Source organism: Zingiber officinale, chromosome 5B, assembly GCF_018446385.1.
Source record: "Zingiber officinale cultivar Zhangliang chromosome 5B, Zo_v1.1, whole genome shotgun sequence".
Lineage (NCBI taxonomy): Eukaryota > Viridiplantae > Streptophyta > Magnoliopsida > Zingiberales > Zingiberaceae > Zingiber > Zingiber officinale.
The window spans coordinates 114,976,600-114,990,051 of record NC_055995.1 but is presented as its reverse complement, the minus strand read 5'-3'; the positions used below and the strand labels follow the sequence as shown (position 1 = coordinate 114,990,051).

General features: G+C 38.2%; 2 protein-coding genes across 2 annotated transcripts; one reads left to right on the top strand and one right to left on the bottom strand.

Moving 5' to 3' along the window:
- The first annotated feature begins 2,060 nt into the window (after window positions 1-2,060).
- On the top strand, window positions 2,061-5,651 carry LOC121985434 (putative ankyrin repeat protein RF_0381). Its single transcript, XM_042538889.1, has 3 exons — window positions 2,061-2,347; window positions 2,611-3,325; window positions 4,104-5,651. Exons 2-3 carry the CDS (start codon window positions 2,615-2,617, stop codon window positions 5,433-5,435), a joined length of 2,043 nt encoding a protein of 680 aa, XP_042394823.1. The 5' UTR covers window positions 2,061-2,347; window positions 2,611-2,614; the 3' UTR covers window positions 5,436-5,651.
- Window positions 5,652-5,676: 25 nt separating this feature from the next.
- On the bottom strand, window positions 5,677-11,951 carry LOC121985433 (stromal 70 kDa heat shock-related protein, chloroplastic-like). The gene is made up of 8 exons (XM_042538888.1): window positions 11,291-11,951; window positions 10,655-10,907; window positions 9,563-9,642; window positions 7,908-8,050; window positions 7,721-7,819; window positions 7,333-7,522; window positions 6,425-6,823; window positions 5,677-6,303 (listed from the first exon to the last, which is right to left on the bottom strand). Exons 1-8 carry the CDS (start codon window positions 11,828-11,830, stop codon window positions 5,914-5,916), a joined length of 2,094 nt encoding a protein of 697 aa, XP_042394822.1. The 5' UTR covers window positions 11,831-11,951; the 3' UTR covers window positions 5,677-5,913.
- Between the last annotated feature and the right edge of the window lie 1,501 nt (window positions 11,952-13,452).

The window sequence follows — 13,452 nt, the reverse complement described above, 5'->3', positions numbered from 1 at the left end:
AATTTTTTTTAAGGATCAACTAACATAATTCCCCTAAATAAATGAAGTGTAATTGATACTGACAAGTGCAATTATCACCTTTATGATTAATTAAGAAAAATAAAAATAAAAAGAATTTTTCTCACAATACTTGTATCATACAACATACAAGATGAAGGAAAATAAATAATTGTAATAATTTTATGAAAAATGTTTTTTTTAAATCTTTTAATTTTATATATAATATTCTTGCCGACAAGATACAATAACTTCTTTCTTTTAGTAATTTTAGTTTATTGAGTCTAATTTAATACATTTTTAAACATTTAACTGGTCTAATTAATCAATTTCTGATAAAAAAAAATGTGTATCAAATTAGATTTTTCTAATACATGTAATTAATATTATAATTTAATTAAAATTCTTAATTTAGTTGGTTACTAATTACGTGGATATTGGCCCCTTGAAAATAACTCCATAGACAACATATACAAACAATTAATGTTGGATTCTCCAAAGCCACTTTCACAATAGTTGGAGTCACAAAGATATTATTATCATTACTATTTTATTATTAATAGAAAAATAATTTTGTATATTTATTGGTCAATAGAATTTAGTGATATTCTCCACAAGTACTAGAGGTTGCAAAAGATTCAATCTCTAGCGTTTTGTTTGCTTCTCCATTGACTTTCCTCTTTTCTACATTATCACTTTAAAAACTTCATGCCAAAATATTGTGGCCAAGTCATTACCATTTTTGTGAAAAACTCCATTTATTATTATTTCTATATTCCTATGAGTATTTATGGATCCATCCTCTTCATTTATTACCACTTTTTATATGGACTTTGTGGTCAGGGATGATCCAGATCTTTGTCCAGATGATCCGAACTGACTGGATGAATTCGGCACTACTAATCAAAAGAGGAGAAAAGTAGAAGGGCAAAATTGATAATAATAATAAAATCATAAAAGTATTTTAATAATGATAAATTGAGTTTATTAATTTTGTAATGATGGATCTGGTAATTTTTAGTAGAGATTAAAAGTATTTCAATAATATATATAAAGTAGGACGATAAATGGGTCCAGAACATTTTGGTGTTCAACTTGATAAATGATTTTTTTATTCCTTGCATTAAATAAATTTGACTAAATGATCAAATTTAAATACATGCGTTTAATTTATTAATGTTTATATTCATGAATAAAGATCATCAACTATTTATAAATATTTTGAAGTATATTTATCAACCAAATTCTTATCAAACTTATAAATTAAAAAAATCCCCAAAACTAATAAATAAATTTATAATATACTCATTAATCAATGAAATAACTTTAAAAATATATTAAAAAATAATCAAATAGATAGGGCTGTAAACGAGCCAGAGCCGAACTTTGAGGTGTGCAAGCTTATTTGATAAGGTGACTGAGTCGAGCCGAGCCAAGCTTAAAATAAATAAAACTTTGGCTTGATTTATTTTTTATGAGTTTGAGCTTGTTTGAAGCTTGGCTTGAGCTTGACTTGTTTAGATGTTATTGAGCTCTCAATTCAAGCTTGGTTCGAGCTTGGCATGAGTTTGGTTCAAACTTGGTTTGTTTTGGATGCTATCGAGCTCTCAATTTTAGCTTGTTTGATTGTTTGAAAACTTTAGTTGTTTTATTGGTTATTGAGTTTGATAATTTAAATTTATTTATTTATTTAGCATATTGAAATAATTTTATTAATGAATATAGTTCGTGAATATTATTCACGAACATTATTTATGAACATTGTTCATGAACGTTAACGAGTTAAACACATATATGTTCAAGCTTGTTTATTTAGTTTAACGAGTTGTTCAAGCTTATTTATTTAATTAATCTTATGTATATTGAACTAATATAAACAAGCTCGTATTAAGTCGAACATCAAACTTGTTCACGAACGCTTGATTCTTTGTTCACAAACATGGAACACCGCACTAAACTCGAGTTAAATCAAGAATTACCCTAAACCCGAGTGGCTATTTTTCATAATTACCCTTCAGCTTTCACTCTGCAAAGTGTCCAAACGAGAAGAGCTGGAACGTTCTTCCAGTTCAGGTCTCTTTTGGGGAATGATCTGATCTGATCTGATCGGATACGTATATGGAGATGGAGGCAAGCTGCCAGTCGCCATCATTATCTTCGCTGCTCCCACTCAAAAGCTCTTCACCACTTTTTTTTCTTTGGTCTCTTTTGGTGGCAGAGCGAGCTCTGGGTTCTTCGCCACGAGTACCATCTATATAATCGTGTCCTCTGGTAGTTCTTGAACTGTTGATCTGAAAGAAGATGGATTTCCACTTCATTTCTCCTCTTTGATCTGGGCGTCGCTTCTAGTGTAAGTTTACTTTTCTAGATTTCCATTTTTTTTTTGTTGGTTCTTGCATCTTTTTGCAGCGAGATAATCTCCAGAATAGGAGCTCAACTGTTTGGGGATTATTAGGGTTCTTTCAGATTGGATATGCGCGGTTTAGGCTGGTTTTGTTTGTTCTTTGTTTGATGCGAGTACCGATTTTGGCGATTTCTTGTGAAAGTTCGTCTGTTCGCGTGTGAAACTAGGGTTTTTGATGCTTGGATGAGATTTGGCTTCTTTTGATTCAGGTAAATGCCGGAACCCTACTTCCCGCTCCGGTGGGAGAGCACAGGCGACCAGTGGTGGTATGCCTCTCCGATCGATTGGGCAGCGGCCAATGGTCACTACGACCTCGTCCGGCAGCTGCTTCACCTCGACGCCAATCTCCTCATCAAGCTCTCGTCGCTTCGCCGAATCCGGCGGCTGGAGACGGTGTGGGACGACGACGCGCAGTTCGCCGACGTGGCCAAAAACCGATCTTTCGTGGCTCGGAATCTCTTTCATGAGTGCGACAGGAAGAACAAGAAGAACTCACTGGTCCGGGCCGGGTACGGCGGGTGGCTACTCTACACGGCGGCCTCTGCTGGCGACGTGAGCTTTGTGAGGGAGCTGCTTGAGAGAGACCCCTTGGTGGTGTTTGGTGAAGGAGAGTATGGTGTCACTGATATCTTTTATGCTGCGGCGAGGAGCAAGAATTCAGAGGTTTGTAGGCTGCTGTTTGATTTTGCAGTGTCACCTAAATCTTCCATTGGCGGCGGCGGCGGCGACACTGGTGGTGGTGGTGGAGGATTTGATTCTGGCTTTAGGTGGGAGATGGTGAACAGGGCTCTGCATTCTGCTGCCAGAGGAGGAAACTTGGAGTTCTTGAAGGAACTTCTTGCCGATTGCTCAGATGTATTGGCTTACAGAGATACTCAAGGATCGACCATCTTGCACTCTGCTGCCGGAAGAGGACAGGTCGAGGTGAGAAATGCTTCTACTTTGAAGAACACAGTATTGATTCTGACAAATAGGTTTTGATCTTGATTCATTGTTTGCATTAGTGTTTTTTGCTTGAAGATAACTTAGCAATTTCACTACTAAGTTGCATGACAAAAAAGGGTTTCTTTTATCCACTTGTGATGGTCGTAATTGCGGTCGATCCACATGTTGCTGCTTTCTTTAGGTTGTTTGTTGCATCGAAGCAAGGATTGTAGGGAGCATGCCACGGTTTGATATTGTTCATCCTTCCTCCCTACGACCTTGTTTAGTTGGGACGATAGAAGCTGAGAGATATTAAGGATGAATGAAGAAGGATTGTAGGGAGCATACCACGGTTTGCTATTGTTCATCCTTCCTCCCTATGACCTTGTTTAGTTGGGAGGTTAGAAGCTGAAAGATATTAAGGATGAATGAAGAAGGATTGTAGGGAGCATGCCACGATTTGATATTGGTCATCCTTCCTCCCTACGACCTTGATATCAAGGATGAATGAAGAAAGGATTGTAGGGAGCATATTATGGTTTGATATTGTTCATCCTTACTCCCTAGGACCTTGTTTAGTTGGGAGGATAGAAGGGGTAAAAGCTGAAGGATATTAAGGATGAATGAAGGATATTAACTTCTCTAGTAACTCTAATGCTCTTTAGAATCTTGCCTTTCACTTGCTAATCTCGTGCCATTCTTTAGCAAATTTCTTATCGCATATTTGTTTCTGGGTTAGTCAACTCTATTTCACACTTGTAATTATCTAATGATCCAGGTAGTCCAGGATCTACTTGTATGTTTTGAGGTCATTGACTCTAGAGATTGCCGAGGAAGCACAGCCTTGCATGTGGCAGCTTTTCGAGGATACTTATCGGTTGTAGAAGCCATAATTATGGTTTCTCCATCGTCCTCCCTTTTAACAAACAATGCCGGTGATACTTTCCTTCATATGGCAGTGGCGGGCTTTTGCACTCCCGGTTTCAAAAGACTTGATCGGCAAATGAATCTCATGAAGCAGTTGGTTGATGGAACCATTGTAAATATCGATAAGATCATCAATGAGAGGAACAATGATGGAAGGACTGTCCTCCATATGGCTGTCATTAGCAATGTGCACACCAACCTAGTTGAACTTCTGATGAAGATTCGATCTATCAACCTTAATATTCGAGATAATGATGGTATTACACCCTTAGACATACTCAGGCAGCACCCACGATCAACATCTTCTGAGATGCTTATCAAACAATTGATTTCTGCTGGTGGAATTGCCAAGTCGAAGGACTACAGGGCAAGGTCAGCCATTGCTTCCCACATAAAAATGCAATGCGCAGGAAGTAGTCCAGGTACTTCGTTTAGGGTTTCGGATGCCGAAATATTCTTATACACGGGGATCGAAGCTTCCGAGGCTAGCGGAAGGCTGAGCTCATGCTCCACTGCTAGTAAGAGTGAGGCCACCCACATCAGTGCCTTGGACGAAAGCCATGGGTTTTACGATAAGAAGAAACAAAATCCTATTAGTAATGCAGCAAGGCATCTCAAGATTCTACTCAGGTGGCCTCGTCGGAAGGAGAAGACATCTGAGACACCAAATAAGTTTGGAGATGATGAATCATTGGAATCTTTCAAGAAATTGGTTGGCAAAGAAGATGCTCCAACTCCCCTCCGACAACGCTTCTCGGTGACGGCACCAGGTATCATTAAGCAGCGAACACTTTCTGTCAGAAGTGCTGCTCCAACGCCAAGTTCCACAACTAAAAAGAAACTCACAGCGAGTCTAATGCGAGGAGTGTTTCAAACCATGCCTCATCTAGCACCGGCCGTGCATACTGATCCAGGCTCATTTTCACGATCATCATTATCATCTACAACAGAGAAAGACAAAGGAGTATGTTTGGGTAGTGACAATGATAGAGCCTCCGGTTCAAGTTCTACAATAAATTGCAGTGCAACGGCAGATTCTGTGACACCGAGAGCTAGTCTTGTAAATATTCGCCTGATGAACCAGTACTTCTGCCTCGGCGCACAAGATTTGGCAACGGATGAATCTGGCAAAGAACAGCAATCTAATCAAGAACCCAAGCCCTCACTTATACCAGTGGTTTGATTTTACTTCAACAGCAAGCCTGAGCACCCTTAGGCCATAGCATATAGATAGACTTATGTAGTGTGCAGCCAGGTTGATATTCCTCTGCAGTGTGTTTCAAGTTTGCAAGTGCATTTCTTGTGTTGCTGATAATAGTTGAGTTGATGTAGCCCACCTATCTCCAGAATATTTTTAACAAAAGAAACTTGAGCAAACCAAATTATCCATCCTTGGGAATTAGTTTTTGTCAATAGTCAGCAACTGGAAGAATCTAGCTTTCAAAGCATTAAGAATTCATAATTTGAGCTTACAAAATAAAAAAGATGTGATAACGCACGACATTTTTCTTGAAGGAAAATAAGCCTCATATTTATCCCTAACGCATATAATTTGCTCACAAACCTGTTGGCACCTATCCCATTAGTGTGCTCTTAGTGTTGATCTCACCTATATCGCTGAGGATTTTCGTGAAAATTGTCTCCTACCCACCTGACCATGCTCACTTGCTATCAGTGAAATCGGCATCGATAACATCACCGTTATCAGACTCCTCGGGCGATGTTCCTGCAGACTCGCCATCAGCTCCAGGAGTTGGACCAGCACCTGGTTGGTTATACAGTGACTGGCCAAGCTGCATCACCTCCTGGTTCAACGCAGCCATTGTGTCCTTCATGCCCTGAGTCGATTCGCTTGCAACTGCATCTTTGAGATCCTTAAGCTTGGCTTCGACCTTCTCCTTGACAGCAGCAGGTACCTTGTCACCAAGCTCCTTCAGTTGCTTTTCTGTCTGATAAATCACAGATTCGGACTGGTTCTTGGTGTCGATGGCATCCCTCTTCTCCTTGTCCTCTTTTGCGAACTTCTCGGCTTCCTTCACCATTCTTTCTACCTGCATAAATTCATATAATACAGTTGACTAAAACTGGAAAACGAGATCTCAAAATTCTTTGGATCGTTTCTACTTGATCAATAGAGAATCTCAAATATTAAAAAATAGATGAAAATCTCACCTCATCGCTAGGCAAGGTACTAGCACCAGTGATGGTGATGTCTTGTTTCTTTCCAGTGCCCTTGTCGACAGCAGTTACAGACAGCATTCCATTGGCATCAATGTCGAACTTGACTTCAATCTGTGGCACTCCTCGTGGTGCTGGAGGGATTCCATCGAGACGAAAACTGCCAAGTGATTTGTTGTCCCTCACAAATTCTCTCTCTCCCTGAAGAACATTTATCTCGACGCTTGTCTGACCATCTGCTGCTGTGGAAAAAACTTCCGATTTGGATGTCGGAAGTGTTGTGTTCCTCGGAATGATCTTTGTCATCACCCCGCCCAACGTTTCCAAACCAAGAGATAGTGGTGTGACATCAAGGAGGACAATGTCACTGACATCGCCAGACAGCACTCCTGCCTGAAAACAAAAGAGCAAAAGCCAATAATGAGAAAATATTCATGTGCTTCAGGCATTGGAATCTGCTCGCAAATGCACCTCAAGTCAATGCTGAATGTCTTAGCTACAAGCCAATAACAAGCAAGCTAATGACCCCACCACAAAAGACAAGTGTTGCTCCAAAATTGTTTCGTGCAAATTTGTGTGCACAGTGTAAACGATAATATCAGAAGCAGCAAAGAACTTCCGCATAACATTAAGCCAAAGATTTTACTAGTTATGAACTCAGATGCATATAAAAATATATACTCCACTGACTCATCTTAAGCATCGAATTTCTCTATTTGTATTTATTGTTCTGTCATAGTGAATATAAACCTTTGCATGCTAGGAGGGCTCTTATAAGTTTCAAGGACAAACTTGACTCGCAGGCACCAATTTGTCACATTTAAAAATGAAAAATACACATAAGAGAATATATTTAAAATAACTATTTGTATGATTAATAATAATGATTTTGGAAGCCAAACCTGAACTGCAGCACCAAGAGCGACAACCTCATCAGGATTGACAGTGACATTAGGATCCTTTCCAGTCATCTTCTTCACAAGTTCCTGTACTGCTGGGATACGGGTTGACCCACCAACAAGGATTACCTCATCTATGTCCTTAAATGAGAGTTTTGCATCTTTCAAGGAATTGTCAACAGGTGTTCTAAGCCTGGTATGACAATCAATACAAGTAGAACAAAGATTAAATAAATTCTAAGTAAAAACCAAAATGAAACAGACATGTTACAATAAAACTAAGATATATCTAAACTCAGCAGAATTTTGATTTGTCCTTTCCTGTCTCATAAGAAACACAAACTGGCACATTGCTGATCAGGGAATATCAAGAAATAAGGTTTTGGCATACCTGTCCAGAAGATCTGAACAAAGTTCCTCAAATTTGGCCCTTGTAATTGTGGTCTCTATATGCTTAGGACCATCAGCAGTGGCGGTGATAAATGGTAAACTAGCAAAAGATTAAGTGTGCAATCAAATTAGAAAGATCAACTCTCAAGACAGCGAGATAAAATAAAAAAATGACAAGATAGACCAACCTAATGTTTGTTTGAGTCAAGGATGACAATTCCATCTTAGCTTTTTCAGCTGTTTCAGTCAGCCTCTGAAGGGCTTGTTTGTCTTTCAAAAGATCAATTCCTTCATCTCTCTTAAAGTCAGCAGCAAGCCAGTCAACAACTCTCTGATCAACATAAATATTGCTTTAGCACTTAGTAAGAACAATATGTATGATATTTTATGGCCTAATGCAGTAAAGTTGGCAGACATCCATTTTCTACTAGTCATGTAGAGCTTGATATCTCTTTATAACAGTTGACAGACCCTATGGATCCATTTACCAAGGTGGAGTTCATGATTATCAATCATAACATAATTTAATGAGCATATCCACTGGCTTCTAACAGCACTGACAGCATCCAAATGCCATCCACCTGGATTCAGTTAAACTCCACTCCATGGAATCGTTGAGCAAGATCTTGATGAGAGCGATGAAACATCGTCTCCTTCTAATACGACAATCTGACAAGAAGATTGGAATGACAATAGTGTTGATAGTAATGCAACTACTAATGAGAGCGATGATTGTGAAGATGAACTAGGTGGTGGTGAAAATATTCACTCGACTCGAACATTTGAGCCCTAGACACATGAGCAACATTGCTTGCATGCAACCAAGGATGATGATCATGGTGCTAGACCTATTAAGAGCCAATAGCAACGAACTCAATAAAAAGGTGGTAGACGAAATGAAGTTCATACCTTATTGAGATATGCAGGAGAGTTTAGCAGCATTATGTTCAAAGTTTCTCATACTCTCAACCTTTTATTATAGCTTTCATAGATCATATGGCGATCCATTATCTCATAGCTTAATGGCATATGTATGTCCTTATCATTTGTCTATATTAGTTTCAATTCCAATGGTGTAAGTCCACCTCCCAGTAGTGAATCAAGAAATATTGATGGACACGTCGAAAATCAATGTCAATGCCATAGGAGAGCTATTTCATTTAGATCTTAAAAATTCATGGGTTGATCACACATGAATGCTATAGGAACCGATGCTGCCATCTAATGCACAATATCACTACTTTTGATATTAGTAAGTTGGTCGAGATTCATATAATAATTAGTAGCCTATTGTTCTAAAAAAGAATAATGGAAATAATTTTTTAAATTGGCATAGACTTACATTTGAAAGTAAATAAGAGTCAGAATTGTATCGGCATAACATGATATAGTATCAAAATGATATTATTACCGTTATAGACCTAAATATCAATACGGCTCAAAATTTTAAACTTTGCACTATCAAGTAATGTCATTATTAGGAAACATATGGGTAATAAACATAATTCAATTGTAGAAACTTTAAAACCTATAGCTCAAGCATCATATAGTACAGAAGGAAAACAATACAACTGTGCTTAACATTAATGATCAAACCCCAACCCAACGAATGGGTAAAACAGTTGGCATAAACAAACATCACAGCTGCATTTACAAGATATTCAAATATCTTTGTTAGCAAAATCAATTGCAAATAAGCACATATAGTTCACCTACTAAACTACTAAACAAGAAAATGGCAAGTGCCAGTGCCAGGTTCTGCATTGAAGCACAAGCATTAAGAGGAAAATGCATTTCATGTATAAATATTAAAATGCAAAGTTTAACATATTGAGAAACCAACCTTGTCAAAGTCATCACCACCGAGATGTGTGTCCCCAGATGTTGAGAGCACTTCAAAAACACCATCTCCAACCTCAAGAACTGCAAGATAGAGGATTAAACAATGACATTATAAGCTGAGAGTGAGAAGTGAGTAATCAGTGAATAAGGGAAAAAATACTAATGGTAATGACCGTGATGACCAAAAAATTTTAGACTAGAATAGAATAGCAACACTTACAAAGTAGATTGTCAAGAAGCTACTTTCATGTATGCTTTTTTAAAACCTTTATCATGATCTCCTTATGTCATGAAGCATAACCTATACAAAACTAAGGTAGATTGTCTATTCAATAAATAGTTTCAGACGTATGAACACACTGTTACTGCCCCATGCCATGCTAAATCATCCAAATCAATTCTTAACCTTTTTTCATCTATCTATTCCTATTAATATCATGCAATACAACTAAGTGTCATATGCTTGTCAACAAAGAAACTGTGGATAAATAGAGGATAGAGTATTAAGTGCTCTGTGATTTGAGTTTCTGTTCATAGGTTAACAACTAAATTTCCAACTATCGAACCCTCGCAACATACAATTAGGTGTGGTCCAGTCAATCAAAGGCAAATTTTTGCAGCCAACCATAATAAGAATTACCAAAAATACTGCCATATTTAACATTCAAAGCATATTCATCTCAATAATGTAACAAAGGCATTCTATGCCTTTAAATTTATTAGAAAATGGAACAAATTTCAAACTACTGAATAATGTGTTTGATCTGAATTTTACAAAAGTTGAAATCAATGGATGTGAGACTCACAAGATGCTTGTGCATAAATGTACATTCAAAATTACCTCTTAACATAAGAAGAATTCAAATCCCAAAGATATTACTGAACTCTATTTTTTTCTGTTATAATGAACACTATAGTTCTTGGAACTATTTAACATAGACATAAAGTGCAAACTACCAACATATCCATATTGAACTGGAAGATTGAAATGCCCTAGGGTCTCAGTAATCTGAAATTTCAAATAACATCTGAAAATGAAATTGGTTAGATATGATAATTACAAAAATAAATAAACATCAGTAAGCGTGTTTACCTGAAACATCGAAAGTGCCACCTCCCAAATCAAATACCAGAATAGTTTCATTATTTTTCTTTTCAAACCCATATGCCAATGATGCAGCTGTTGGCTCATTAATGATACGAAGAACTTCTAAACCAGCAATACGGCCAGCATCCTTTGTAGCTGTCCTTTGAGAATCATTGAAGTAAGCAGGAACAGTTACCACCGCTTTCGTAACTTTATCATTCAAAAACTTGGAAGCATCATCCACGAGCTTTCTCAAAACCTGAAGAACAGGAAAAAAAAAGTTTTCAAAATCAAGGCAAAAATAATGAAGCCAAGCCAAAGCTTAGCAATCAGAACTGTGACAACATTAGTTATGGAATTTAACTTAACCACAAATATTTGCAACAAAGGTCCAACAATTCAACAAGCCATCATGACAGTTTTTATATTATTTTTTTATAGTAAAATGATTCTCAATAATATGGTCAGTTTAATCACTAGCTACTAAACAATTAGGGAAGGGAAACAAGTTGCGGCCACTGTTATATCAGTGGACTGAAACTCAAGCCAGCAAACTTCTCATAAAAAAACTTTAAACTAAATAGCTCACACGACATACTACTAAACGAAATAGACCCTCAAAAGCAAGACAAAATGAATTACCTGAGCTGAGATCTCTTCAGCAGCAAACTGTTTCCCGATGGCAGGGCAATCGAGCTTGACATTTCCATTCTCGTCTCTCAGAACCCGATAAGAGACTTGCTTCAACTCCTCGTCCACTTCTGACATCTTCCGTCCGATGAACCGCTTCACCGAAAAGAATGTATTCTCAGGGTTGACCACGGCCTGCCGTTTGGCAATTTGCCCCACCAACCTGTCGCCGTTCCTCGTATAGGCCACCACCGAGGGCGTGGTTCGCTGTCCCTCGGCGTTGGTCACGATCGTCGGCTTCCCTCCCTCCATGGCAGCAACGGCGGAGTTAGTGGTGCCGAGATCGATCCCGACCACCTTCTCGCACGCCACCCGCAGGGGCTTATAACCGGAGCCATGGCTCCGGCGTCCCGAAACAATCCGAGCGCCGCTAGGTCGGCGAAGGCCGAAGAAGAGAGAATTGGAAGCGGCAAAGCGAGATGACGGCAACTTAGAAGAAGGGAAGGCGCCGGAAGAGCCGAGGACGTGGATTTGCGCCGACGAGGTCGCCATGGACGATCGAATAAGCCTACGAACCCAGAAGACGCAAACCCTAATCCAAGGCTAACGGGCCGGTGGTAGCGCAGCGGCGCAGGGAGACCTCCGCTGTGTGTTCGAGTGGGCTGTCAAAGGGATAAGACGACGGTTTTACGGGGGCGTCGACTCGTGGAAGATTCTCGAATTTGAAGACGATTCGAGTGGACGGTGGATGAAAGAGAAGCAACGGAATCCAACGGCGAATAAAAACTCGCGGAACTAAGGCAGAAAGACACGTGGTCGGTGGTGATAGGCCTCGTGCTTTTATTAACTCCATACATGATGCATACCAATTTCAATAGACAGGGAAGGAATTTTTCTAATTCGAGAAAGATATTTTAATGGCAATAATAATAATGAGTTTGGTCAAGTCCACTTTGCTCTGTTGACAAGTCAAAGCAAACTTTATTTCACTACTATTCGAACTTCGGAACAAATATTTTCTATTATTATTATAAACTCTATCTATTGTACTTTAAAAAAATAATTCAAATCTAATAAAACAAGACTCATCAATCAAGTGAATAAATCCACATGAATAGCAAATTGTCTAATATTATATTTCCATACACTTGTTTAGATTGTAGTGATGCCCAACAATTATGGGAATGTAACTTGGTCAAAGTGAGTAGGCTACATGGCACATCACAATGTCAATGGTCAAACTACCATAAGGGCAAGGCAAGCATTGATGAACAATGAGGAGGAGACTTGAGATTAAGCAGAAAATTAAATTGCAAGTTCATTAATCTAAATAGATCTATTAAGGACAAGATTAAGACTGGACCGAGCATATTTATTGAAACAAGCATCCTAGCTAGAAACCGAAAACTAAAGCAAGAATCAGCAATAAATTGAGTAATAGTGAGGCTATGTGATTTTGAATTTAAGATAAGATAAAGACTCTTTGCTCCCAATTCGCTAGGATTCAAGCAAGAATCAGCAAAAAGAATGGCTAGATCAGCCAAGTTTTTTAAAGTAGCTAATTTAAGCAAATGTCAAGGCATTCTATCCAATTTTTTTCACCGATTGACCAAATTTCAATTAGTTCCTTCCATTTCCCAATGGATTCCACTCATTTTAGATAATTTCTTGAAACTTTAGTTTGTTAAACAAACTAACAAAACTTTATGAGATGAATGATTACTGAAAAAATATGAAATCATCCTATATTTGCATGGCTTGACCTCGACTGATCCATACTTCTTCAGCTTCCTTGGACGATCTTGCATAATTCACAAGAACCTGACTTCCGTAGAGAATAATAATTAACAGAAACTATAAAAAATGTTGTTCAGTAGAAATATAGCATTCATGGTACTAGCTCTCCAAGATCCACAAGTGGGCCAAATTAAGGAAATTAAAACAGTAATAATCTGTGTTTTGGACAGGAAACTCACACTACAATTTTACTGAGAAAAGTATATTTTTTTCAGGCATCATAGTGCTATCTGTAGAAGTTGTTGTGCACCAGAACTTGGACACCAACTCAAAATGAGAGACTCCATGTAGAGATGGAAAAACTAGGAAATTTTTTTCCATCTCTTCATTTCCTCCTCTAGTAGAAAACAAGCTTTAAGGGTAAAAAATCATATGAG

Coding starts and splice junctions, on each gene's coding strand:
- LOC121985434 (XM_042538889.1), top strand. CDS start 2,615: ATGCCGGAACCCTACTTCCCGCTCCGGTGGGAGAGCACAGGCGACCAG. Junction 3,326..4,103: donor CCGGAAGAGGACAGGTCGAG/GTGAGAAATGCT, acceptor CTAATGATCCAG/GTAGTCCAGGATCTACTTGT.
- LOC121985433 (XM_042538888.1), bottom strand. CDS start 11,830: ATGGCGACCTCGTCGGCGCAAATCCACGTCCTCGGCTCTTCCGGCGCC. Junction 7,820..7,907: donor TTGACTCAAACAAACATTAG/GTTGGTCTATCT, acceptor ATCTTTTGCTAG/TTTACCATTTATCACCGCCA. Junction 6,304..6,424: donor GTACCTTGCCTAGCGATGAG/GTGAGATTTTCA, acceptor GAATTTATGCAG/GTAGAAAGAATGGTGAAGGA.